This window comes from Mobula birostris, chromosome 17, assembly GCF_030028105.1.
Source record: "Mobula birostris isolate sMobBir1 chromosome 17, sMobBir1.hap1, whole genome shotgun sequence".
Lineage (NCBI taxonomy): Eukaryota > Metazoa > Chordata > Chondrichthyes > Myliobatiformes > Myliobatidae > Mobula > Mobula birostris.
In genome coordinates this window covers 36,746,827-36,774,785 of record NC_092386.1, presented here as the reverse complement: position 1 = coordinate 36,774,785, position 27,959 = coordinate 36,746,827, and the positions used below count along the sequence as shown (strand labels likewise).

The window sequence follows — 27,959 nt, the reverse complement described above, 5'->3', positions numbered from 1 at the left end:
TTCTGAGATTCAATTTCTCTACTTCGTAACTTCTAAAATTTCTTTACTTTACTGAACCTATCACTGCTGCTTCAATGACGTATTCACCCATTATCTAAGTCATGTTCTCAGTATTATTTTATCGGCATAGTCTGTCTTTTGCACCTTGGTTGCTTATCATCGTTGTTTTTGTAAATGCTATTGATTAATACAGCACTTGCAGAGAGCTGCAACGCGGGTTTACCTCCTTAATATCAATTAGTACCATTAAACAGATTACTGCCTGAGCATAAAATAATCTTCATAGTAATATAATTTTTCTTAATAGAAAATTAAAATTTATTTCCTTCTATCTCAAGCATCATGTTGTGGACTAATTCCATACAGCACTAGTTTTTCATCATTACTTTTCTCTCTCAGCTCAGTTAATGCTATATCTTTAGTTTAAAGTTCTGCCCATGGGAACTTTTGTATAGCATCACAATCTCCTTCTCCTCATATTTTTGCTTCCTCTTAAACCCTGTCGAGAAGTTTGAGTGCCAATCTTATCATGCTCTTTGAAGTCTAACTCCATGCACTGAATCTTCATTTTCTCAGAGTTCAGTTTTGAACACTGCTAAACAAAAGAATCTGTTTTATTTAACATTTTAAAAACAACATAGCAGAAATATAGTGATGAAATGGCTAGGGACAGGAAGTATAACCTTTTGTGCTCTATTACTTGGAAATTATTCACAATAGGAGAGTATTCACCCATTCTAAATGGGCTTGATCTATTCTAAGAATTATGACACATGAAGTCATAAACAATAGTTCTAGAAATGCTACATACTTAGTAAAGGCAACATAAATAAAAAGACTAGTTTCTAAAGGCGGCTAGTTTTATTAAGAGTGGAGTTTTAAAATAAGAATTCTAATCATAATCTAGAAATTGCTCTAAACTGTTTATTTTGGGATTACAGTACTGTGTATTACTCATAGCTCTTAGTGGAAGTTTCAAAATGAAATGAAGTTCACAGTTACTGAATTTTTCTTTATAATATTGTGCTGAAATAGACATTGCTGGTTTTAGCATTTGAGTTTCCTATTGACTTATTACAATGTCTTGCAGTTCTCAGCATGAAATACAGTAAACATGATCCTGGCAGCCTGCTCTTATACAGACATACACAAGCAGTAATCTTCCAGCTCAAGGTCTATGTCACTACAGAATGGATGCTACAGTGATGGGAGCATTTTCCTGTGGGAGTCAGAGGAACCTGGACAGGTTGGTAAAGGGTTGTATCCACAGGAGCCATGTTAGCTGTACAAGAGTTGGGATGTGGGGGGAGATGGTGCTACAGAGACTCTCTAACCAGGATTTGTGTAGTGACATAAATGCAGTCCCTAAATACGGCACTTGCAGAGAGCTGCAACGCAGGTTTACCTCAGGGCAGACTCTGCCTACCAGTATAGGCTGAAGGTAAAGTAGACAAAACTTCCTCTCCATCAACATGAAGTCGGGATGACTGCCCTAATGGGAAATTTGACATGTAGTAGTTGACATCAGCAAGAAATTAGAAGTTAGGAATTTGAGAGTGACTGTGATCTTAATCTCCACACGCAAAAGAATCAAGGTGTATGCAACACCTTTGAGATCGGAGGTCACTAATTCTTTTTTGTGACAACAATAACACAGATTGGGAGTTCACCCTGTAACTAACATGGGTTCAGGGAAAAAGGATTAATAAAATCCACTTCTATCAATTAAGTTCAGACAAGTGAGATTTTAAAAATCTTACAGTAAACTTATTTTGCTTGTCACTCTGTATTTTACATCATTTGTGGTATTGCTAAGGCAGATTGAAGTTCTATTGAAATGAAGAGATTCATTTTTCAAAGGGTATTAATACACCCAAGAATGGTGAAAAATTGTTCTCTGCGTCAACCATTTTTTCCACCAGCCCTGCATCAAATGTACAAGTCTACATTTTCATGAATTTTTAGTGACAGCTTATTCTCAATCATTTATTTTTTCTTATTTTATGATTTACATTGTAAATTTTTGGCACTTTTAAACAAAAGTTTGATCTTTAATATGGAAAACCTATCATAGTTCTATTGTTAAACTAGTACTGAATCCAGGTACCCAATTTGTTATTTATTCTGTTAATCTTGATCACTTCAGACAATTGTCTGTATGGGTTTTACTGATATTTTCTGAAGTCAGATTGAGTGAGCCAAGAATGATGTAGCCTTGATCTCCTCAAATAATCTTTCAGATTTTATGCTCTTTAGATCCAAGGTAGTGATGTCAAAAGAGCTTTGGAATTTCGGCCCCCTCATTATTGGTTCCCAATATACAAATCCTAGGTTTGTATATATTACCATTTTAATATTGGTATTATATTTGCAGCCTTCCAGTCATTATTGATGATCTCTTCTGAAGTCACAGAAAGTAAAAATCAGCTTCACATTTCTTCCTAAGCCACCCTTGAAGGCTTTGCTACGAAATCTATTCTAACTTGATTATCATGTGGGTATTTCAGTGTTTCGAGTTGTAATATAGGCAGTCCCCAAGTTACGAACGTCCGACTTACGAACAACTTGTACTTATGAACGGAGGAAGGAGAACGCCGGCCACCATTTTAAGTCGGATCATGACGCCGTCCACCATCTTAAGTCGTTGCCGTTAACACTGTGTTGAGTGTGTAACTTTGTATTTGGCTTAAATTTTTCTTAGCAAAATACACCCTGACAACCCCCCCTCCCCTTTTCCAGTCAGCACCGCCCCCACTTGTCCCATTTAACCTGTCTCAGTGCGGGTGGACTTTAGGACCCGGGGCAGCACGGGACCCGCTGCTGCTGAATCCGCAGTATTTCTGTTCCGTTAACAGAAAACAATCACGATTGAAAATAAAGTGGAAATAATCAAGCAATCAGAAAGAAGTGAAATGCCAGTCACTGGAAAAGCGTTAAGCTCCAGTCGGTCAATGATCAGAACAATTTTAAAGGATAAAATGAGAATAATGGAGCATGTGAAAGGCCCTGCCCCGATGAAAGCTACAATTATTACTAAGCAACACACTGATTTAATTATTGAAATACATACGTTTCTGAAGTGTTTTATATGCATAGAAAGGTAAAATATACACTATATACTAAGACAAATGTTTGACTAACTGACGCTAAGTAATACCGGATATACCTGTTCCGACTTACGTACAAATCCGACTTAAAGATGGACTCAGGAACGGAACTCGTTCGTAACCCGGGGACTGCCTGTATTCAACAAGCTATTATGTATATAGTGCCCTCAGTGTGACACAGTGCCTTAAGAACTTCACAGAAGCATCAGCTAGTGCAATTTTACTGTTAGCAATATGAAGAAGTAATAGGTTAGATGACTAAAAGCTTGAAGGGTAAAGGATTAGTGATACTTAGAGAAGAAATGTAGAGTTTAAGGGCTTGATGCAATTACTAATGAACTTAAAAGCTGATCAATAAGTTCATAGTAGGTAGAGTACAAGAGTAGTGGTTATATAGCTGGAGCAAATGACAACAACCTGAGAATCACAGGTATGAAGCCATAGAAAGGTTTGAAATCAAGGGCGAAGCCTTTAAAAATCGAGGCATTGCTTAATGGAAAGTAAGTGTAGGACTTCGAGCACAGGGGACGTGGCCATCAGGAACACAGTTTTGATTGATATCAAAGTTTAAAGTCAAATTTATCATCAGAGTACATAAATGCCACCACATACAACCCTGAGATTCTTTTTCTGCAGGTGTACTTAACAAATCTATAGAACAACAACTGTACACAGGAACAAACTGTAAATGCATATATAAATAGCAATAAAGAGCATGAAACTGCTCTTGAACCTGGTTGTGCAAGTCCTGAAGCAACTGTACTTTCTACCTGAGGCAGCAGCAACAAAAGAGTATGGCCTGAGTGGTGAGGATCTTTGATGATGGATGCTGCTTCTCTACAGCAATGTTTCATGTAGATGTGCTCAAAGGTTGGGAGGGTTTTACATATGATGTACTGGACTGAATCTACTAACTTCTGTAGGATCGTCCACTCAAAGGCAATGGTTTTCCCTAACCAGGCCATAATGCAGCCAGTCAGCACACTTTCCACCCACACCTATAGAGGTTTGCCAAGGTTTTCGATGACATACGGAACCTCTGCAGACTCCTGAGGAAGTAGAGGTGCTGTTGTGCTTTCTTCATAATTATATTTACATGATGGGTCCAGGACAGATTCTCTGAGATGGTAACACCCAGGAATTTAAAGTTTCTTACTCTCCCCACCTGTGATTGTCTGATAATAACTGGCTCATGGACACACATCAAAGTTGCTGGTGAATGCAGCAGGCCAGGCAGCATCTCTAGGAAGAGGTGCAGTCGATGTTTCAGACCGAGACCCTTCGTCAGGCCTAACGAATTTCCAGCATCTGCAGAATTCCTGTTGTTTGGCTCATGGACATCTGGTTTCCCTCTTCTGAAGGCTACTATCACGTCCTTGGTCTTATTGACACTGATTGAGAGATTGTTGTTATTACATCACTCAGCCAAGTTTTCAACCTCCCTCCTGTTTGCTGATTCATCACCCCCTTTGATAGAGTCCACAACAGTGGTGTCATCAGCAAACTTATATATGGTGTTGAAGCTGCACTTAGCCACACAGTCATAGGTGTAAAGCGAATAGACCGGGGGCTAAGTACACATCCCTGTGGTGCTCCTGTGCTGACGGAAATTGTAGTCGTGGTGATGTGTTTGCCAATCCAAACTGACTAGGGTCTACAAGGGAGGAAATCCAGGGTACAATTGCACAACAGGATACTGAGGCCCAGGTCTTGGGACTTCACTGATTACTTTTGAGGGGACGATGGTGTTAAATGCTGAGCTGTAATCGATAAAGAGCATCCTGATGTATGCAACTTTGCTGTCCAGATGCTTCATAGTTGTGTGAAAAGCCAATGAGATGGCATCTGCTGTAGACCTGTTTCTTTAGTAGGTAAATTGGGGCAGACCCAAGTCACTATTCTGACAGGAGCTGATATGCTTCAACACCAGCCTTACATCCACGGTGATGAAGTGTTTTGAAAGTGCCACTGGGCGATAGTTACTTAGACAGGTAGCCACACTCTTTCCTGGGTACCAGTACGATTGAAACCTGCTTGAAGCAGGTGGATACCACACACTGCCAGAGCATGAGACTGAAGATACCTGTGAATACAGCAGCCAGTTGGTCAGCATAGGTCTTCAATACCCAGCCAGGTTCTCCGTCCAGACCGGATGTTTACCTTGGATTCACTCACTTGAGGGCAGCCCCCAAATCATCTTTAGATACTGAGACCAAGGGATCATCAGGAGACATGGGGGTGTGCAATAGTTCCTCCTTGTTCTGGTGGTCAAAGCAAGCACTGAGGGCATTGAGCTTATCTGGAAGTGAAGCTCTGCAGTCCCCCCGTCACAAAACTTTGTTTTGTAAGAGGATATAGTACTCAAACCCTGCCACAGCTGTCCAGCATCCCTTGTGATTTGAGTCTAGTCCAGAATCTCCACTTCACCCAAGAGATGGCTTTCCGGAGATCATACCTGAATCTCTTGTAGCATTCTTGATCGCCAGACTTGAATACCTCTGATCTGGCTCTCAGCAGGTTCCAGATTTCATTGTTCATCCAGAGCTTCTGATCGGGGAGAACCCTGAGTGATTTCATGCAGACACACTCATCTGCAGCTGCTTTAATAAAGTCCGTAATGACCATGGTATAGTCATTCAGGTCCTCAGATGAGTTCTTGAACACAGCCCAGTCCACTGACTCCATGCAAACCTATAACCATTCCTCAACCTCACATGACCACTTCTTAGTTGCCTTGATGTCTGGTGCCCTGCTCGTTATGCAGGCAGCAGGAGTACAGCCAAATGATCCGACTTGCCAAAATGCGATCTCAGGAAGGAACAATAGACATTCCTTATAGTAGTGTAGCTGTAGACTAGTGCAGGATTTCTCAGCCAGAGTTCCCCGGGAACCTGGGGTTCTGCAAGAGGTCGAGATTAAAAAAAGATAAAAGAAAATAAACATCATTTATTTCAACTGAAATGAGACGATTTTTATCCTTGCTCTTGATGCTAGTTAAACAAGAAAAAGCTTGCTCGCACATGTAAAAAGTTGAAAACTGCAGTAAAATGTTCATTGCTTTCCTATGAATGGCAGGATACGCTTCTTTCGCAGAAATCCATAACTTGTCTGGGGCAGGTCAGTGAATCTCATATTTAGTGCATAATCAGAGTGCAGCTCATGAAGTTCTTCCTCCTCTCTCAAAATCAAGTTCTCAGGCTAAGCAGAAGATTCAGAGAAAGGGCCCCTCACCCAGTCATACACTTGTGTTGAAAGAGAGGAAAAATACTGTTCAATTTTGTTCTGCACTTCTTCCAGGTGGTTTTCAATAAGACCCCAGACTTTCTTTAGAATGAAAATTTCCTTCCAATTTTCTACTACACCGGTAGAGTTTGCTCGTTCCCATAAGTCAGTCGGTGGTGCCAAGGGGAAGTTGGGGGATGGAGAGGCTAACACCACAGCCCAAGCTGGATGAGTCTCTTCCATGCTCAGGAAACACACTTGCGCTCATCAGCCTACCGTCCTCCCCTTAGTGTAATGCAACAGTCACCATCAGTCTAACATCCTCCCCTTAGTGTAATACAACACTCACCATCAGCTTATCACCCTCCCCTTAGTGTAATACAACACTCACCATCAGCCTAACATCCTCCCCTTAGTGTAATACAACACTCACATTAGCCTAACGTTCTCCCCTTAGTGTAATACAACACTCACCATCAGCCCACTGTCCTCCCCTTAGTGTAATGCAACACTCACCATCAGCCTAACGTTCTCCCCTTAGTGTAATACAACACTCACCATCAGCTTATCACCCTCCCTTTAGTGTAATACAACACTCACCATCAGCTTATCACCCTCCCCTTAGTGTAATACAACACTCACCATCAGCTTATCGCCCTCCCTTTAGTGTAATACAACACTCACATTAGCCTAACGTTCTCCCCTTAGTGTAATACAACACTCACCACCAGCTTATCGCCCTCCCCTTAGTGTAATACAACACTCACCATCAGCCTGCCATCCACCCCTTAGTGTAATACAACACTCACATTAGCCTAACGTTCTCCCCTTAGTGTAATACAACACTCACCATCAGCCCACCGTCCTCCCCTTAGTGTAATACAACACTCACCATCAGCTTATCACCCTCCCCTTAGTGTAATACAACACTCACCATCAGCTTATCGCCCTCCCTTTAGTGTAATACAACACTCACATTAGCCTAACGTTCTCCCCTTAGTGTAATACAACACTCACCACCAGCTTATCGCCCTCCCCTTAGTGTAATACGACACTCACCATCAGCCTGCCATCCACCCCTCCATACAATACAGTGCTGCTCATCAGCCTACTGTCCTCCCCTCTGTGCTCTCCAATTATCAACGGCCTCCCCTATTTTGCGTCAAACATTGAGAATGGGCTCAACCAAATAAATGTGGTCCTACCGCGCACTGCCACACTGGGCTGAGAGACCTCTGACAAGATTGTTAAAGGGGCTGCTCGGTCACTGCCCACCACTGTGCAAAATTCAAAAAGTGACGTTTATTTTTTATATCACGATCTCTTGCAGAACCCCAGCTGAGAAACCTGAGAAATGAGAGCATTCATATTGCATTTACACTTGTACTCTTGCACTTCAATGCAAATATCTAATCAGTCAGTTATGTGGCAGATCCACAGGGCACGGAAGCATGCAGACTTTTGTGGTACTTATTTTACTTGGTTCCTACCAAAAAGGGAAGATGAGTCACAAAACTTGCTGACAAGCGACTGCAAGAATTGAATTGTATACGTTTTGCAAATTCTGTCAAAAGAATAATGGAATTTACTGTTACTTCTGTTTTACAATTGTAAAAATGTAACAACATTTTTATAAATGTATTTCACTGAGAATGTTTGAAGTACTTGGGAGCTCAGTCGACTTTTGAACACAGTTTTCTTTCCCTACAGTTAGATTCTACCATCAATAATTCTCACCACATTAAAATCAAATCCAGATAAAGAGAAGCAAGGGACAGTTGATACACCATTTGATATCCCGTTGTTGCCGGAAATACACCAAGATAAAAGCAAGTGCCCGAAATAGAGAAAGATGCTGTCAGTGACACTTCACACACCAGCAGAGGGACTGCCTGTCATATTAGTTCTGCACCTCATGTAAGCACAGGAGGAAGTCAAATGTTGCAGGAGTCAGAGCAATGTTTTAAAAAAACTGTTGGAGGATATGATTATGATTGAACTGAGAGGTTTGCCTTCAGCTAAATGGCGCAAAATGCTATTTCCTAGCTTTAGTGGACCCTTTCCATGTCACCTACCACTCACACTGAGGCACTAATGATGTTGTATCCTCAGCCCCCCACTCCGTCCTGTCCCACCTAGAAAACAATGTCGCACAGCCAAGTTGTTGTTCAACTTCGCTAGAAGGAGGCAAAGGGTAAGAATAAATGGGGCCTTTTCAGGTTGGATGACGGTGACTAGTGTTGTTCCACAGGGTCAGTGTTGGGACAACTTCTTTTCACATGATATGTCAATGATTTGGATGACAGAATTGATGACCTTGAGGCTAAGTTTGCAGACAATACAAAGATAAATGGAGAAGCAGGTAGTGTTGAGGAAGCAGGGATTCTGCAGAAGGACTTTGACAGATTGGGAGAATGGGTAAAGAAGTGGCAGATGAAATATAGTGTAGGGAAGTGTATGGTCATGCACCTTGGGAGAAGATATAAAGTTGTAGACTACTTTCTAATCAGGAAGAAAATTGAAAACTCAGAGGTGCAAAGGGACTTGTGAGTCCTTGTGCAGGATTTCCTGAAGGTTAACTTGCAGGTTGACTCAGTAGTAAGGAGGCCAAATGCAACTTTAGCATTCATTTTGAAAGGACTAGAAAATAAAAACAAGGACGTAATGCTGATGCTTTATAAGGCAGTGGTCAGACCACAAGGAGTATTGTGAACACTTTTGGGCCACTTATCAAAGAGAAGATGTACTGGCATTAGATAGGGTCCAGAGGAGGCTCACGAGAATGATTCTAAGAATGACAGGGCTAAGGTATGAGGAACATTTGATGGTTCTGGGCCTGAACTTACTGGAGTTTTGAAGAATTGGGGGGGGGGGGGGGGAATCTCATTGAAACCTATCGAATATTGTAAGGCCCGGATAGAGTGGATGTGGAGTTGTTTCCTATAGTAAGGGAGCACAGGACCAGAGGGCTCTGCCTCAGAATGGAGGCTCAGAAATGAAGGAGGAATTTCTTTAGCCAAAGGGTAGTGAATCCATGGAATTCAATGCCACAGACAGCTGTGGAGGTCAAATCATTGGGTATATTTAAAGCAGAGAATGATAGGTTCTTGATTAGTCAAGGTGTCAAAGATATGGGGAGAAGGCAGGAGAATAGGGTTGAGTGGGTTAATAAATCAATCATAATGGAATGACAAAGCAGACTTGATGGTGTGAATGGCCTAATTCTGCTCCTTTGACAATAAACTTGAACTTGAAAGTAGTGCATTTATTTAAGGTGTAGACACAAAACTGGTACTTCTGCTAGCTCTTTTTTTCCTCAGTTTTACAGCACAATTAAAAAGGTTTATTGACTCGCGCAATGTTTTGTATTCTGAATTCCAAATTAAACGATTTCATTTATGTATTGTAAATGAATCCAAGATTAATTTACAAAGATCCACCCCAAACTTAGAAATGGTCTCTGTGCTGTTCTTCTAATTATTTACTGGATCAAGATGACATGTGGACCCTGAGTCCTTTTTTTAAAAATGATAAACATAACTGCAAGAAATGTCTCAGTAAAAGACCATAAGACAGAGGAATAGAAATTAGGCCATTTGGCCCATCAAGTCTGCTCCAGCATTCTATCGTCATCCCTTCAACCCCATTTTCCTTCCTTCTTCCCATAACCTTTGATACCCTCACTAATCAAGAACCCATCGGCCTCTGCTTGAAATAAACTAGTGGCTTGGCCTCCACAACCATCTGTGGCAATGAAGTCCACAGATTCATCACTCTCTGGCAGAAGGAATTCTTCCTCATCCCTGGTCCAAATGGACATCCCTCTATTATTAAGTTGTGCCCTCTAGTTCTAGACTCACCCAGCATAGAAACATCCTCTCCACATCCACTCTACCTAGGCCTTTCAATATTCAATAGGTTTCAATAAGGATTCCCCAGTTATTCTTCAGACTCAAGTGAGTCCACACCCAGAGCCATCAAATGCTCCTCAGACATTAACCCTTTCTTTCCCTGAATCATTCTCATAAATCTCCTCTAGACCCTCTTCAATGCCAGCACAATGAAGTCTGACCAATGCCTTACAAAGCATCAGCATTACATCCCTAAGATTTCCTTTCTTCTGCAAATGGAGAGACATTTGCAATTTTCCATTCCTCCTAAACCATTCCAGAATCTAGTGATTCTTAAAAGATTATGATGAATGCCTCCACAATCTCTTCAGGTACCCCTTTCAAAACCCTGGGGTGTATATCCCATCTGGCCTAGGTGACCTTTCAGATTCCCAAGCACCTTCTCCTTAGTAATAGCAACTACACCAAGTATACTTTTCTGATTATCTTAGTATTGCAACAACATTAGCAAAGAATTGAAGATTCTAAAAATACTAATAGGTCAAATCATTGGTTAAAAATAAAGTTAACATTCACTGAAAATACCTTTTCTTGTATTCAAAAAAGATACAGATACAGCATTAGGGACTGTCAAATCAGATCAGGAATTCAGCCAAACTTATTAAAAACAAGAAAACATTATGGATATGAGCTTCTTGTCAGCAGCAGACATCCCACAATGACTCCTGGCCTGCAGATTAAATAAATACATGCCTCATCTTAGTCCACCAGTGCTATTTTGTTGGCGATGCCCCCCCAGATTCGAAATGGTGAGGCCGTTCTACACCACCACACCAATATACCACAACGCTATCATGTATCAAGAAAACAGCGAGGTGTGTGCGGAACACATGCCAATCAGTCACTCAGAAAAATAGGGGCAGCCAGCAAAGAAAAACATCAAACTTGCCAAAGACTAAAGCGGTCAAGAACGGGAGAGTGGATTAGCAGTTTGTGCAATGACTTATAGGATTGGGGTTCAATTCCTGCCACTCTCTATAAGGAGTTTGTAAGTTCTCTCTGTGACAATGTTGGCTTCCTCCAGGTGCTCCCACATTCCAAAGGTGTACGAGTTAGTGTTAGTAACTTGTGGGCACACTATGTTGGTACTGGAAGCATGGTGACACTCCGGGCTGCACACAGAACACACTCAGACTGTGGCTCGTTAATACAAATGACAGGTTTCAATATTTGTTTCAATCTTGATGCACATGTGACAAATAAAGCCAATCTAATCTTTAACTCTGAACATTTCTGATTGTACTTCCATATTTTCTCTTCATTGCAATCATGAACAATAGCCAGATCAGAAATGCTGATCAAGTCAACTAGTTCCTAAAGAGAACTCTGATAGGCCAATCAGATAGTTCACTGCTGCTCAGCGATAGAACACAAAAAAAATCTATGTACAATTAAGAAACATTAAAAAATAGTAGAAATACTGGAGTCATGATGATCATGAAGTCTGCTGGAGAGAGACATTTATACACATGCTGTCCTCCATAATTCAAAGAGATTGAAGGATAAGGTTGCAGGGTGACAAAACGTGGCAGGAGCACTTGGAACTAAAAATTAATCCCTACCGGGAGAAAACAGCACATATTGAGACATTAAAAAAGCAATTAAAAAATAAAAATACATTAAAATTAAATCACTTAGAAGACTTGAGCATTTAATTAAACTCAGCTAATTTCAAGAATATTAATTAACCAAGGTATCCCTCAGAGTCGTTCCTCTCTACTAAAATTAATGGTGCCATTCTTGTGCCAGGTCAACAGGTAGGTTCTCCAGCTTAATTGCAACATGATTTTATTTCTTTACTAGTCTTTGAAAATAATTCAATAGTGAACTGAAGCTGACTAAAGATCAGCAAGAAGTGGCTCACAGAAATTTGCCTGACAATATATTGCTAATTCTGTGCAGAACTAAAAGATGTCTCAGCAAAAATCAGCTCAACATTTCTTTTCATAAAAGATGGTGGCTGCAGTTTATCTAACTCAGGCAACAACAAACCCAACTGGTAGAACAACGCACTTCAGTCTCAAAATCAAATTAGGAACATTGTAAGCTCCTGACTAACAGATATATGCTTTACGAAGAGAAAGATACTGATGGTCAATCTTCTCAAGTGAACAGTTTAAAGCTATCAACTATAGAAAATCTTCAAAAAGCTTTTTGATAAAATTCCTCAAAGAAAACTGATTCTGGAACTAAAAACAGTGGAAAATAGTAAAATTGGGTATGGCAAAATATTGGCTGAAAGGAAAATATTAAAGGAAAACATAATCAGGTATCACTATTAATATATTCTAAACATTATTATGCTTTATTTTTTATTTAGAAATTAATAGCTTTGATAACTAATCAGCCCATAAAAAATCTTTCTCCCTTCAAAATCAATGGGAATTATGGAAAGGGATCAGCAAAATGCTGAAGTGAGGACAAGTTGCCAAAGTGACATTGGCTCAAGACAGGCGTTATCAAGACACAAGTGCATAATGTACAATATTTTCTGATAGGACTTGGGGAGAGATCCTATTCTTTCATCTCTGATAAAAATCAAGATTTTTTTAAAAAATACCTGGTCACTTCGAAGAACACTACAATTCTTGGCAATAGTTGAAAGTAGGGATGACCCCGTACTTCCCCCTTATTGCATAAATGAAATCAAAATATTACCACAGGACTGAATATAGATGTTTCACAAATTTCCAAGTTACAAACAGTGCCCGCAGTCAGTGTAAGATTATGTGTTGAGAGTCTTGCATTGACTTATCTTACCTTGACCAGATTTCTTCTTAAGAAGAGAAGAACATTGCGGATTGATAGCCATATCAAGTGGCACTTTTTTCTCATTGTTTTTCAGATCTATTCTTGCACCTACGTATCGAATAGACAATAATGCTTTACAGTCAGTCAATGAGACAGTTTTGTCCTTGAGTAAAACTTATTTCAGCACTAAGAGAATTGAGAGCTTTTAACAAAAAATCCATCTATAATACTTCCTATTATTATGTCATTGTTCCTTGATATTAAACTACTCTGTGTTGTAGCTTTATATGTATTTACTATGGAAATAACTTAAGCCATCATGGTGCAATTACCTCCATCCTTCTAGTGGCAAGTTTCTACTACCTCAGTCTACATTGTTGAGATTTTTTCTGCATAGCATCACAAATTGATGTCACCTTTTCCATTTCAGGAGTAAAATATAGTAATATTAAATATTATAAAATATTAAGAAAGGACAAATACATGACCTCACAAACTGAACTGAATACACATGATCCAAAATGCCCTGCACCTTATAATTTTACTCCAGTTATAATCTACACTTGGTCTGTGCCAACTTCAAGTCATTTCCCAACATTTTTGACTTAAGCTGTTGCAGACTTATAAAATGGCAACATTAATTTCAACTGTATTAGAAAATGTGCATTCTTTCAATTACTATTAAAATCTTCATCAAATAATTAGCTTGTTGATAAGCCTTAAGCTAGCATTTTAGAGGTAGAGAGTCATTAAGGTGCATACAACAGCAGATAGGGTGAGACAAGAAGAATGTTCTAAATATTTTTTTTAAGTATCATCCACTCTTAAAGGTAGATAAACAGATCGGCTTCTATGAATTGAAGACACGACACTCTTATTACCTGTTTATTGCTGTTGGAAAGTGTAGCAAAGAAAAGCATTTAGCATTGACCAAAGTTGATAAAAGACTGGAAAATGCAAACAAGGAAAAGCAGTCAATAAAAAGTGGATATGACAGAATAACTTCCATAAAAATAACAATTTAACATATTGTACTTGAAGATATTTTCAAGGCTAACCTTTCAAAAGCAACAACTCCAGGATATCTTCATATCCCTTCCATGCAGCAGCGTGCACGACTGTGTCTCCCAGTTTATTCTGTGCAAATATAAAACAACCTCAAATTTACACAAATGTATACAACTTAAAGCGTCAAGGCTATTCCAAATGTAGCACTAATGTGGCTTTTTTGGGTTGCGGGGTGGAGAAGTTGTCTATGAAGATTTCTAGCAATTTTTTCGCAATCTACCACTAATCTAATGCAGCTCATTCTATAGGGTATCTGTGAAGTCTGTGAGCAGGAAGGACATCAGGGAACATAGTCAAACTATCAGACTAAAGTACACTAAGAGAAACAGAAAACCAGGAAGTAAACACAGCAAAATGAATTGAAGATCAAAACATTTACATTGGATTAAGAAAGAAATAAAGGAAAAGCAAAGACAATTTTTAAAAATATAATTCACTACTCATTTTCTTTGGGCAGTTAGCGCAGAGGTATTGATAACCATTACTTGTTACACTGTTTAAAAACTCAGTCATTCCACTTTACACTAGTGAACCCTCAAACTCCTCAATCATCTTTTCATTCAAGATGTTGTAGTTACTTTAGTGCTAAAAGAGTTGGTGAGAACTGCTGCATGTAATGAAATTCCGTTCGACAATGCATTAAAAAAAACACAAAAGTAAGGCACATGACTCCAGTTGTGTTTGTCCTATATTAATGGCAAGCCATTATATTTTCTGATTGCCATGGTACTTGGAGCTCCAAAACTTATTCTATTGAGTTAAAATTGTTAAACTATTAATTAGCAAAAACTTTTTTAGTTTCATATTTCTGACATAAATCTCAAGTTAAGCAATTGTCATACCTGCTGATTTAATTCAATATTTGGCTGAGAAAGCAGAAGCTTCACTATTCCTGGACAGAATGAACAAAACCAACAGTTAGATTTTAAACACAAAAGATACTGCAGATGCTGGAAATCTACAACAGCATAAGCTAAATGCTGAAGGAACTCAACAGATCCGGCAGCATGCTCAGAGAGGAACAAAGAGTCGACGTTTCAGGTTGAGACCCTTCTGAAGACGAGTCTCGACTTGAAGTGTCAACTGTTTATTCCTCTCCATAGATGCTGCCTCAGCTGCGGAGTTAAATTTTAAAGCAGTTAAGAACAAGAACAGAGTTAACTTTATTGCTGTAACTTTCAACTTCATCCTGGAAAGCTTACTGCTGAACAATAGTGACAATATCACTTGCAATTTTGCACTGGGTGCTGCTGGGATTCAACCAACTACAATTCTGCAAGGGCTTCTTATACACACATCGTACATGGCCATCTGGTGCTAACCTACTGTTTGGGGCAGTAAATTAGAGGATTACATTAAACCAAGTTCAAAGAATACTTTAAGGTCCTACTGGCAAATTAATTTGGATTTTACTTAGACTACTGTTAAGGCCATTTAGAGTCTAGAGTCTATGAGGAAGTAGCTACTTCATATCAGCCTTGCTATTTACCATATTCAAAAACTTCCTCCCAAATTTTTATAACAGTACTTTCAATGATGCACAATCTGAATATTTTTTTCCAAATATTGTGCAAATTTTAAAGTTTCTATTTTGCGTACAACATTTTGTCATCTAATCATTTTGTGTGTAAAGATGTCAATTTGTTTTCCTAAAGTTTCTGCCTAGAGCTAGTAAGGTTAGCCCAGGTACCTGAAAACTCAGGCGTTGAAAGCTCAACTTTCAAGACGAGCTACTAAAAGACAAAAAATATCAAGTTTTCTATTTTGTTTCAGTGATTGGGATATTAACTAGTATTTAAAATTTTACATAAATGTTAATGAAAACATGTGCACATTAAAAACATTTATGGCCTGGAAGGAATAGAAGGCACTTGGTTAATTTTAGATGTCTGTGGGCAGCAAAAAATTGATCGCTGTAGTTTCTTTTTAGAAGTGCTCATTCTTTATTTAAACTTGGAAGTAAACTTGTTCATAACGTTAAGTTCAGAGGGAACTAAATGTCTAACAAAAATCTTAGTGGAATAAAGTGCCAGAACCAGAAAATTACAATGCACTGCAAATCCATAACAAAAAACCAATTATGATTATACAAATATGATCGTCAAACAATCTCTAGCATTAGTTTTTATGTATTTAAATAATATTTTAATCAATATTAATATGATTCACTCTGCATTAATTTCAGAAGCTTCAGTCTGACAACCTACTTTCAGCCTTATGACGAAAAACACAAAATTTGAAGAGACAGGTTAATAAATCGCTATAAGTAATTTACTGCAATTTTGAGGTTCACTTAAGCTTCACTTTTAATTAAACATGTATCTAACCAAATCAATTGATGTACTTACGTTTGATAAATCTATATTTGGTAATTTTTTGCGAGAATAGGTTTCCTTAATTCTAAAATACTTCATTATGTAAGGGTACTGCCAAGAATTTGCAAGCCAAAGACGACAGACATGCCTTTTGATACAGATTGTTTTATTACCACCATAGCAGGGATTCAGCACCCAAACAAAGATGCTGAATTTACCATACACACTAAAAGCAATGATAATAACACAAAGAATCCTTTTTAGACAGCAAAAGAACCTTACCCAGGTGTCCTCCATGACAAGCCCAATAGAGAGCTGTGTTTCCAGCTTTGTCCAAAGCGTTCACTGCAACTCTGTTATCTAAACATTCTTTTAGCCAGCTTTCATTTCCTGAAATGTTGAAAGGATACTTCATATTGAAAAGTTTTAACAGCAAATAGAAATGGCAATAGGAATCAGTCACTTAATATAAATCTACTCTACCGCAGAGCGCATTTAAATGAAAACAATGTATTTTTCTTCTCACAGGGTCATACAGTACAGAAACAGATTCTTTGGCCCAACTGGTCCATGCAAACCAAGATTCCTATCCAAGCTAGTCTCATTTAATCCATATCACTCTAAACCTTTTCTATCCAGATGCTTGATCAAGTACCTTTTAAATGCTATCAACGTACCTGCCTCCGCCACTTTGTCTGGTCATCTCTCTCGTTATCTAAGATGCTCTATTATGAGGTTCTGTTTTCTTAAACATCTATGAGCATTATATTTTGTTGATTAAAATTATGTGGTGCAGTTCTACATCCTTATCATTTAGTCTTGTGTAAGCAAGCAGTAGATTAAGACTTAGCACTGCAAAACTCCTACAGTGAAGCAATTGGGAATTAAGACAAGTCAAGTCACTTTTTATTGTCATTTCGACCATAACTGCTGGTACAGCACACAGTAAAAATGAGACAACATTTTTCAGGACCATGGTGCTACATGAACAATACAAAGACTTTACTGAACTATGTAAAAAACAACACAAAACTACACTAGACTACAGACCTACCCAGGACTGCATAAAGTGCACAAAACAGTGCAGTGAATTAAAGAAATTCCAAACCAAAGTTAGCTTCAATGTTTCAAATTTGATGCTGGCGTATTTATGCAGCAGATTATTAAACCATGTAGTTCAATATTAAGTAAATACTTCAGATCAAGTCTTTGGGATTCTGTAGAAAATTGGAGTGGCCAGAACAATGACTAAAAATCCAGTATGCTGACTACCCAGACTGTCCAAGTATATTCAAGACCACACTTCTCTTGTTGGGTAGATCTTCCATTACCTTGACATAAGCTAGATCAAAGTTCAGTAAATTTATTATCAAAGTCACCATATGCAGAGTTTTATATGTCACCATATACAACCCTGAGATTCATTTTCTTGTGGGCATACTCAATAAATCTACAGAATAATAACAGTAACAGAGTTAATGAAAGACCACTTAACTAGGACGACCAACCAGTGTGCAGAAGACAACAAACTGTGCAAGTGCAAAAAGAAGAAACAATAATGATAAAATAAGCAATAAATATCAAGAACACGAGATGAAGAGTCCTTGAAAGTGAGTCCACTGGTTGTGGGAACATTTCAGTGATGGGGCAAATGAAGTTGAGTGAGCTTATCCCCTTTGGTTCAGGAACCTGATGGTGAGTCCTGAGATTCTTGTACCTTCTTCCTGATGGCAGCAGCGAGATGAGACCACGCCCTGAATGGTGGGAGTCTACGATGATGGATGCTGCTTTTCTGTGACAGTAGTTTATGTAGATGTGCTCAATGGTTGGGAGGGCTTTACACATGATGGACCTCACCATGATGATAAGTGCATTAATGGTAAATTCTTATCATCTGACACTTATAGCTCCAGCAGGCATAACTGCATTATATCAGTTAGAGCGTGTGGTAAAAGTACAGAACAATGATCCTAGTAAAGGCAGTACGTACTGTGAGTGTTTGCAAAAATACAACATGAATACAGTTTTTAATCACAATTTTTGTGATCAATTTTTCATTTTCTCCACTGTGCACATCAGTACTCACAATCTACTACAGATGCACAGTACAGAGTATCCCAACATCCTGCATCACTGCATGACATGGAAACAGCAATACAGCAGGCAGGGAGGCTCTACAATGGGTAGTCAAAACTACTCAATGCTTTACTGGCGCCAACCCATTCACCATCAAGGACGTATATACAGAAAGGTACCAGAAAAAGGCCAGCAATATCATGAAGGGTCCCACCACTCTGCTCATCGACTGTTTACCACACTCTCATCAGGGAGAAGACTGTGTAACATCCACACCAGGACCACCAGGCTCATACAAAGTTACTTTCCCCAAGCAGTAAGGCTGATTAACACACTATCCATTAATCTACCCTATCACCACTTTATCATTAACTGTCAGTCACCTTACAGTATGTACAAACACACATGCACCTAGCATCACTTTACATACATACAATCAATGTATATAAGCTATTTTGTGTATGTATATTTATTGTTTTTTTTAAATTGTATTCTTTCTCTTATCATGGTTTCTTTGTGCTACATCAGAACTGCAGTAACAATTATACACTTTACATACATTTACTGGAAATAACATTAAGCAATCTTGAATCTTCTTAATAAACTTTAAGAGAAAACACTCTGGAGATTTACTAGGAATCAGAACTGAAAATGTAGGTCTTAAGTAGCCTTCAAAACATCTTAATGATTACATTTTCCACTGTAGAAATTTTAGCATATACTTAGCACTGACTTCTGCTGACATACTTACCGCGTTTGGCAGCTTCATGTAATGGGTTGTCAATTGACTCTACGTGCTCAGCAACTGTGGAGAGAATATGGGAATTACTTTTCTCAATATAAAAAAAAGCATTATTTTTTCTCAACTTATTAAATCATCACAAAAAATTCCACAGCATCTTGCACGCTAAGCTGGAAGGAAACGATTTATCTATGATATGGGTTTAACTTCTAAATCATCACCTCTCCAGAGGGAACTGCTCAACATTTTGGACTTTCTTGAGCCTTTCTCTGCAAGCTCTATCAGCTAGTGTGCTAGGGAAATAAATACAAAAACTCTATTCTTCTGCTTACCATAGTTACTTGGAATTAATCCTGTTCGACCTCTGCATGTGCCTTTCCACCAATTGGGATCACTCTTAAAAGGAAAGTTATAATTAAAAATAAAAATCTAGGGGAAAATGATTCATCAAGTATTTTAAGCAGTCTAAATGATGCAAAACTGATCAGAAAAACTTACGTTATCTGAAATATAAAGTATGTCCCCTTCATCAAAATACAATTCATCTGGCTAAAAAAAAAAAGAGAGATATTTAATTAAAAATACAAATTTACAAGGCAATACAAAGTAAACACAAAAGATTACCCAATTGCTGATTCCCAAGCATGTCACAGTTGTATAACCAAAGGGAATGACAAGTAGTACACAGAATTAATCCAGCTTGTCAGAATTTATCCTCCACTTGCACAAGTGATCTTAATTAGCCACTCCATTCTCATTTCTCTCAAAATCCATGATTTAATCTGTCCATACAATTTAATCTTTAATAGTCATAGAGAAGTACAGCACAGAAACAGGCACCTCAGCCCATCTAGTCTATGTTCTATGATTTAAACAACTTAGTCCCATCGACTAGTACCCGGACCACAGCCCTCCCATCCATGTACCTATCCAAAATTCCCTTAAACGTTGAAATTGAGCTCACATGCACAGGCCTGGCAGCTCATTCCACACTCTCACAACCTTCTGAGTGAAGAAATTTCCTCTCATGTTTCCCTTAAACTTTTCACCTTTCACCCGTAACCCATGATCTCTAATTACAGTCTCACCCAACCTCAGTGGAAAAAGCCTGTTTGCATTTACCCTATCTATACCCCTCGTAATTTTGTATACCTCTGTCAAATTTCCCCTCAGTCTCCTACACACCAAGGAATAAAGTCCTAACTTATTCAATCCTTCCTTATAACTCAGATCTTCCAGACCCGGAAACATCCTTTAAATTTTCTCTGCACTCTTTCAACCTTACTTACATCTTTCCTGCAGAGAGGTGACCAAAACTGCATGCAATACTCCAAACTAGGCCTCACCAATGTCTCATACAACTCCAACATAACATCCCATCTCCCGTACTCAATACTTTGATTTATAAAGGCCAATGTGCCAAGACCTTTCTTTATGACCTTATCTACCTGTAATGCTATTTCAATGAATTATGGATCTGTATTCCCAAATTCCATTGTCCCACTCTTGGTGTCATCCACAAATTTGCTGATCCAGTTAACCACATTATCATCCAAATCATTGATATAGATGGCAAACAACAACAGACCCAGCATCGATCCCACTAGTCAGAGGCATCCAATTAATGAGGGAACTATCTACTACCACTTTCTGGCTTCTCCCAAAAGCCAATTTCTAATTCCATTTACTACCGCATCTTGAATGTCAAGCGACTGAATATTCTTGACGAACCTCTCATGCGGCACCTTGTCAAATGCCTCGCTGAAGTCCATGTAGACAACTTCCATTGCCTTGCCTTCATCAACTTTCCTGGTAACATCCTTGGAAAAACTCCATAAGATTGGTCAGATATGACCTATCATGTACAAAATCATGCTGACCATCTCTAATCAGTCCCAGACTCTCCTAATGCTCATATATCCGGTCCTGCAGAATACCTTCTAATAACTTACCCACTACTGATGTCAGATTCACCAGCCTAGAATTTCCTGGTTTATTTTTAGAGCTCTTCTTAAGTAGCGGAACAATAGCTCTCTCCAGGCCTCTAGAACCTAACTTGCTGCCAAGGATGATTCAAATATCTCTGCTTGGGGCCCCTGCAATTGCTGCACTTGCCTCACACAGGGTCTGAGGGAACACCTTGCCAGGCCCAAGGGATTTATCCACCCTAATTTGCCTCAAGACAGCAAACACCTTTCTTTGTGATCTGTGTAGAGTCCAAGACCTTGCTGCTCCTTTGCCTTACTTCTATAGACTCTGACTGTCTCCCGAATAAATGCAGATGCAAAAAAAAAGCATTTAAGATCTCCCCCATCTTAATTGGCTCCACACCAAAAGTGATGGTGGATAATGCTGAAAGCCTGCCTTGGCGACTACAATTTAAATGTTGATACTCTGCATCGTGCCTCAAGAAGGGATGAGCAGTGCTGTCCATAATAAATCTTATATATTTAATTTGGCATCAATGGTCTTTCATTCTCCATTGTTCAACTACCAGAAGCAACGCAATAATCACAATAACCTGAAAGGAAACAAAAAACTACACAAAAGCAACTTGTACGCAGGAGGTCACAGATTAATTGGTCCAACATATACAATTGATCCATGGTAACCATAAGTTTCTGCCTTAAAAGTAACTTTACTATAATAAGTAATAATCTGATAAAAGCACTTATTTTATCAGATATTTTTTAAAAACTCATCCTTCCTCATGGAATAAATTTTGGAATTAAGTAACGCTTAAATATTGTTCTCAAAAACTAATTGATCGTGTATAAAAATAAATAACCATAGGCGCTGTTGAAGATTGAACAATGTGTGATGGATGCCCTATCAAAGGTGTCCAATATTCAAAGGCACAGTGATGGAAACCTTTCTATTAATGAAGGCATTTGCAGGAAATTTGGTCCGACAGTTCAGACAACGGCTCATTGTGAAATTTCAGTGTGTGACGATATCAATGACATTTCCACTCTTGTGAAAAAAAGATTAAAACAGAAGAGGTAAAACAGGCAGGTTCTAATTAACAGTCTGTAAAGCCCCAGAGTTCAGAGCTAAAATCTTTATATCCTGTAGTCATCAGAAATAAAACTGCTACAAAGCAAGTCAGTCAAAGCAAAAAAAAAACAGCTTGTGATTAGCATCTATTTCCCCATTTTGTGGACGCAAGTTAGATTGAATATGACAATAGTTTGTTTTGACCATAACACTGAACATTAATTTGCTATTTGCAAAAATGAAGTACATTAATTAATCATCTATCCTTCATTTATCAGCTGTTTGAATTTGAGAAGCGCATATGTTCACATGAATGAGAAACAATATCCATTTTGGTCACAAGCCTTCTTTTGTTAACGGATTTTCCAGGATCTGCCTGTCGCTGGAAAGAACAATGATTATTGTTCTTGAAAGTTGGTGAGTCCCCTTCTTGATCCCTTTCAGTCTTTCAAGCGCTCCCATACAGTAGTGGCACAGATTTCCAGTATTTGGAACCACTTATAATGAAAGACCGGTGATTTAATTCTGAATAGGAATAGTGTGCATATCAGAAGGGAAACTACAAATGCAGGTTTCCCATGCACCTAGTATTCTTGTCTTTGATGGTGGACGTGCTGGGCTTGGGACTGGGTTCTGTCGAAGGAGCTTTGGTGAATAACTGCAGTGCATTTTGTAGATGGTATGCACCAATGGCAGAGGGAAAGAATGCTTATGGTTGCTTACAAGGTGGCAATCAAGCACGATGATTTACCTGAGATACTACTGAACTTGCTGAGAGTTGTCAGCATTACACTCATCCAGGCAATTAGAGAGTATTCTCTAATTTGTGTATTCTAGATGGTGTTGAGGGGTTTGGTGGGTCAGGAGGTGATTCCTTGTTTCAAGGTACTCTTTTCTGACATGTTCTTCCAGCTATGCTATGTACCGAGTCAAGTTGTGTCAAGTGTTGATAGAGGTGATCTCAGTGATGGTAATGCTCTTGGAAGTGGTTAGTGAGTGGACTTTTTCCTGAGATAGTCACTGTGTGACACTTCTGTAGTAGAGTATTACTTGCCACTTATTAATTCCTGCCCAAGTATTGCCTAGGTGTCTTTTAGTGCATAAAACAAGCTATCCTGTATCACAACTGAGTGGAGAGGGCAGAAAGATGGCATAAAAAATAAGGACACAGGATCAGGTGAGGCAGATGACCAGTAGGTGATAGGTGCACTGAGGAGAGGCGAAGGCAGATGCAGCCAAGTAGTGGGGAAAAAATGGCGACAGCAGAGAAAGCAGATGAACGGATATTCCCTTCGTGGTACACCCACTTCCTGCTGGCCCTTGCCTTAATCCTCTCCACTCTCAGTCCTGTTGTAGAGTGTCAACTTGAGCTGCTAACAATTCCTTGCCAACATGCCACCTCTACACCCGCCCCAGATTCTGCTGAGTCCACCGAGTTTCTCAAGCAGTTTGTTTTTTGCTCCAGAGTCTAGCATCTGAAGTCTCATGTCTCTGTTTTGTATACATCTGAGTTGGTATTCAAACGTTCGAGGTCGGCTGAGGTGCGACAATTGAAGGAGTGAGTCAGGGCATTGGCTGAGAAGGAGCGGTTGATTTAAAACCCGGTCGAGACCAGCCTGCAAGACAAATGTTCAAGGTCAGCCGAGGTGTGACAAGTGAAACGAGTTAGTCAAAATATCAGCCAATATAATCAAGGTTTGCTCTCATGGAGCAGCCTTGTCGAGGGAAGTGCCTTGTGAGAAAAGTGCGAGTCTTTGTCTCGAGAGTCTTTGGCAAGGAGGCTAAGGGAGGAGACTACGCCACAGTTGGAGAGGGTGAGAAGTGGTGAAGAAATGACAGGTCAACTGATTCAGTGTGCTGCTTGCATGACGTGGGAGGTCAGGGATACAGATGGTGCCTCTGGCTGCTACAAATGTGGAAAGTGAGTCCAGGTTCAGCTCCTGAAGCACCGTGTTGAGGCACTGGAGAAGCAACTGGATAACCTCAGGTTCATCCGAGAAACCGCGAGTTTTCTGGACAGGACCTACAGACAGATCATTACACCGAAGATACCAGAAGAGAGAGGGGGGAGGTGGCGACGATGAGGAAGGGATGGATGCTTGGAGGACAGGAGACCCCAGGGGATGTACCTCTTGAAAACAGGTTCACCCTCTTGGAAGCTGTCGGGACAGAAAACATTGCCAGTCTGAGAGGCGGGCAGGTCTGCGAGTCAAAAATTGGCGCTGAAACAAAGCCGAGGAGACAGACGTGAGGCAGAGCCGTGGTAGTAGGGGACTCCATAGTGAGAGGTACAGAAAGGGGTTTCTGCAGCAACAGGCAGGACTTAAGGATGGTGTGTTACCTCCCTGGTGCCAGGATCCAGAACGTCACGGACCAATTGCAGGGCATCCTCAAGGGTGAAGGTGAACAGCCGGAAGTGGTGGTGCATGTCGGCACAAATGACGTCAGGAGGAAGGGGAAAGAAATTCTGCAGCGTGACTTCAGTGAACTCGGAATAAGGCTGAAAAGCAGGACCTCCAGGGTGGTTATCTCCGGTTTGCTTCCAGTTCCTTGTGCTAGTGAGGGCAGGAACAGGGAGCTAGGGGATCTGAATGTGTGGCTGAGGAGCTGGTGCGGGAGGCAGTGATTTAGATTCTTGGACCACTGGGATCTGTTTTGGGGTAAGGGTGAATTGTACAGAGGGGACGGTTTGCATCTTAACAGATGAGGGTCCAGCGTTCTGGCAGGCAGGTTTACCACTGCTACATGGGTGTGTTTAAACTAAGTAGTGGGGGGGAGGGGATGAACAGGAAATATAAGAATGGAGTTAAAGGGAAAGAGAATAAGAAAAATTAAGCAAGACAAAAGAATTAACGGGGCAGAAAGCTCAGGAAGGGATCGGAGAGTATGGCCAAGTGCAATAGAAATCGATGTGAAAGGTGAAGGGAATAAAAGTATTACTTTAAATGGATTAAAAGTATATGAAATAAAGTGGATGAGCTTGAGGCTCAGTTGGAAATTGGCAAGTATGATGTTGAGGGAATACAGAGACACGGCTGCAAGAGGACCAGGGCTGGGAAATGAATATTCAGGGATATACATCATATCGAAAGGACAGACAGGTTGGCAGAGGGGGTGGGGTGGCTCTGTTGGTGAGGAATGAAATTCAGTCACTTGCGAGGGGGGACATAGAATCAGGAGATGTAGAGTCAGTATGGATAGAACTGAGAAACTGCAAGGGCAAAAAGACTCTAATGGGAGATATCTACAGGCCCCCAAACAGTAGCCTGGATATAGGGTGCAAGTTAAATCAAGAGTTAAAATTGGCATGTCACAAAGGTAATACTACAGTTGTTATGGGGAGATTTCAACATGCAGGTAGACTGGGAAAATCAGGTTGGTACTGGATCCCAAGAAAGGGAGTTTGTGGAATGCCTCAGAGATGGATTCTTAAAACAGCTTGTATTAGAGCCTACCAGGGAGAAGGCAATTCTGGATTTAGTGTTGTGTAATGAGCTTGATTTGATAAGGGAACTCGAGGTTAAGGAGCCATTAGGAGATAGTGACCATAATATGATAAGTTTTAATCTACAATTTGAGAGGAAGAAGGGAAGATCGGAAGTGTCAGTATTACAGTTGAACAAAGGGGACTATGGACCCATGAGGGAAGAGCTGGCCAAAGTTGACTGGAAAGATACCCTAGCAGGGATGACAGTGGAACAACAATGGAAGATATTTCTAGGAATAATACAGAATGTGCAGGATCAGTTCATTCCAAAGAGGAAGAAAGATTCTAAGGGGAGTAAGGGGCGACTGTGGATGACAAGGGGAGTCAAGGACAGTATAAAAATAAAAGAGAGAAAGTATAACATAGCAAGGATGAGCGGGAAGCCAGAGGATTGGGAGACTTTTAAGGAGCAACAGAAGATAACCAAAAAGGCAATACGGGGACAAAAGATGAGGTACGAAGGTAAGCTAGCCAAGAATATAAAGGAGGATAGTAAAAGCTTCTTTAGGTATGTGAAGAGGAAAAAATTAGTTAAGACCAAAGTTGGACCTTTAAAGACAGAACGGGTGAAATCATTATGGGGAACAAGGAAATGGCAGACGAGCTGAACAGGTACTTTGGCTCTGTCTTCACCAGGGAAGACACAAACAATCTCCCAGATGTAATAGTGGCCAGAGGACCTAGGGTAACGGAGGAACTGAAGGAAATTCGCATTAAGCAGAAAATGGTGTTGAGTAAACTGATGGGACTGAAGGCTGATAAATCCCCAGGGCCTGATGGTCTGCATCTCAGGGTACTTAAGGAGGTGGTTCTAGAAATCATGGACGCATTAGTAATCATTTTGCAATGTACTATAGATTCAGCATCAGTTCCTGCGGATTGGAGGGAAGCTAATGTTATCCCACTTTTTAAGAAAGGAGGGAGAGAGAAAGCAGGCAATTATAGACCAGTTATTCTGACATCAGTGGTGGGGGAGATGCTGGAGTCAATTATAAAAGATGAAATAGCGGCATATTTGGATAGCAGTAGCAGGATAGGTCCGAGTCAGCATGGATTTACAAAGGGGAAATCATGCTTGACTAATCTTCTGGAATTTTTTGAGAATGTAACTATGAAAATGGAGATGGGAAAGCCAGTGGATGTAGTGTACCTGGACTTTCAGAAAGCCTTTGATAAGGTCCCACATAGGTTAGTGGGGAAAATTAGAGCACATGGTATTGGGGGTAGGGTACTGACATGGATAGAAAATTGGTGGGCAGACAGGAAACAAAGAGTAGAGATTAACAGGTCCTTTTCAGAATGGCAGGCAGTGACTAGTGGGTACCGCAAGGCTCAGTCTTGGGACCACAGCTATTTACAACATACATTAATGATTTAGATGAAGGGATTAAAAGTAACATTAGTAAATTTGCAGATGACACAAAGCTGGGTGGCAGTGTGAAATGTGAAGAGGATGTTATGAGAATGCAGGGTGACTTGGACAGGTTGGGTGAGTGGGCAAATGCATGACAGATGCAGTTTAATGTGGATAAATATGACGTTATCCACTTTGGTGGCAAGAACAGGAAGGCAGATTACTATCTTAATGGTGTCAAGTTAGGAAAAGGGGAAGTACGAGATCTGGGTGTCCTTGTTCATCAGTCACTGAAAGTAAGCATATAGGTACAGCAGGCAGTGAAGAAAGCTACTGACATGTTGGCCTTCATAACAAGGGGAGTTGAGTATAGGAGCAAAGAGGTCCTTCTGCAATTGTACAAGGCCTTGGTGAGACCCCACCTAGAGTACTGTGTGCAGTTTTGGTCTCCAAATTTGAGGAAGGACATTCTTGCTATGGAGGGAGTGTAGCGTAGGTTCACAGGGTTAATTCCAGGGATGGTGGGAATGTCATATGTTGAAAGATTGGAGCAACTGGGCTTGTATACACTGTAATTTAGAAGGATGAGAGGGGATCTGATTGAAACATATAAGATTATTAAGGGATTGGACATGCTAGAGGCAGGAAACATGTTCCCGATGTTGGGGGAGTCCAGAACCAGAGGCCACAGTTTAAGAATAAGGAGTAGACCATTTAGAATGGAGCTGAGGAAAGACATTTTCACACAGAGGGTTGTGGATCTGTGGAATGCCCTGCCTCAGAAGGCAGTGGAGGCCAATTCTCTGGATTCTTTCAAGAAAGAGTTGGATAGAGCTCTTAAAGATAGCGGAGTCAAGGGATATGGGGAGAAGGCAGGAACAGGGTACTGATTGTGGATGATCAGCCATGAGCACAGTGAATGGCGGCAC

The 27,959-nt window shown here is 40.0% G+C and overlaps 1 protein-coding gene across 1 annotated transcript in view; it reads right to left on the bottom strand.

Annotated features, from left to right (window-relative positions):
* The window catches only part of ostf1 (osteoclast stimulating factor 1), a 49,424-nt gene that overhangs the window by 5,574 nt on the left and 15,891 nt on the right, over positions 1-27,959 (bottom strand). The window contains exons 3-9 of the mRNA XM_072281542.1: positions 19,691-19,741; positions 19,525-19,588; positions 19,202-19,255; positions 16,657-16,764; positions 14,902-14,951; positions 14,050-14,128; positions 13,001-13,099 (exon numbers count right to left, since the gene is read on the bottom strand). Coding sequence (XP_072137643.1) covers positions 13,001-13,099; positions 14,050-14,128; positions 14,902-14,951; positions 16,657-16,764; positions 19,202-19,255; positions 19,525-19,588; positions 19,691-19,741 — 505 coding nt within the window. The remainder of the gene's footprint in view (positions 1-13,000; positions 13,100-14,049; positions 14,129-14,901; positions 14,952-16,656; positions 16,765-19,201; positions 19,256-19,524; positions 19,589-19,690; positions 19,742-27,959) is intronic.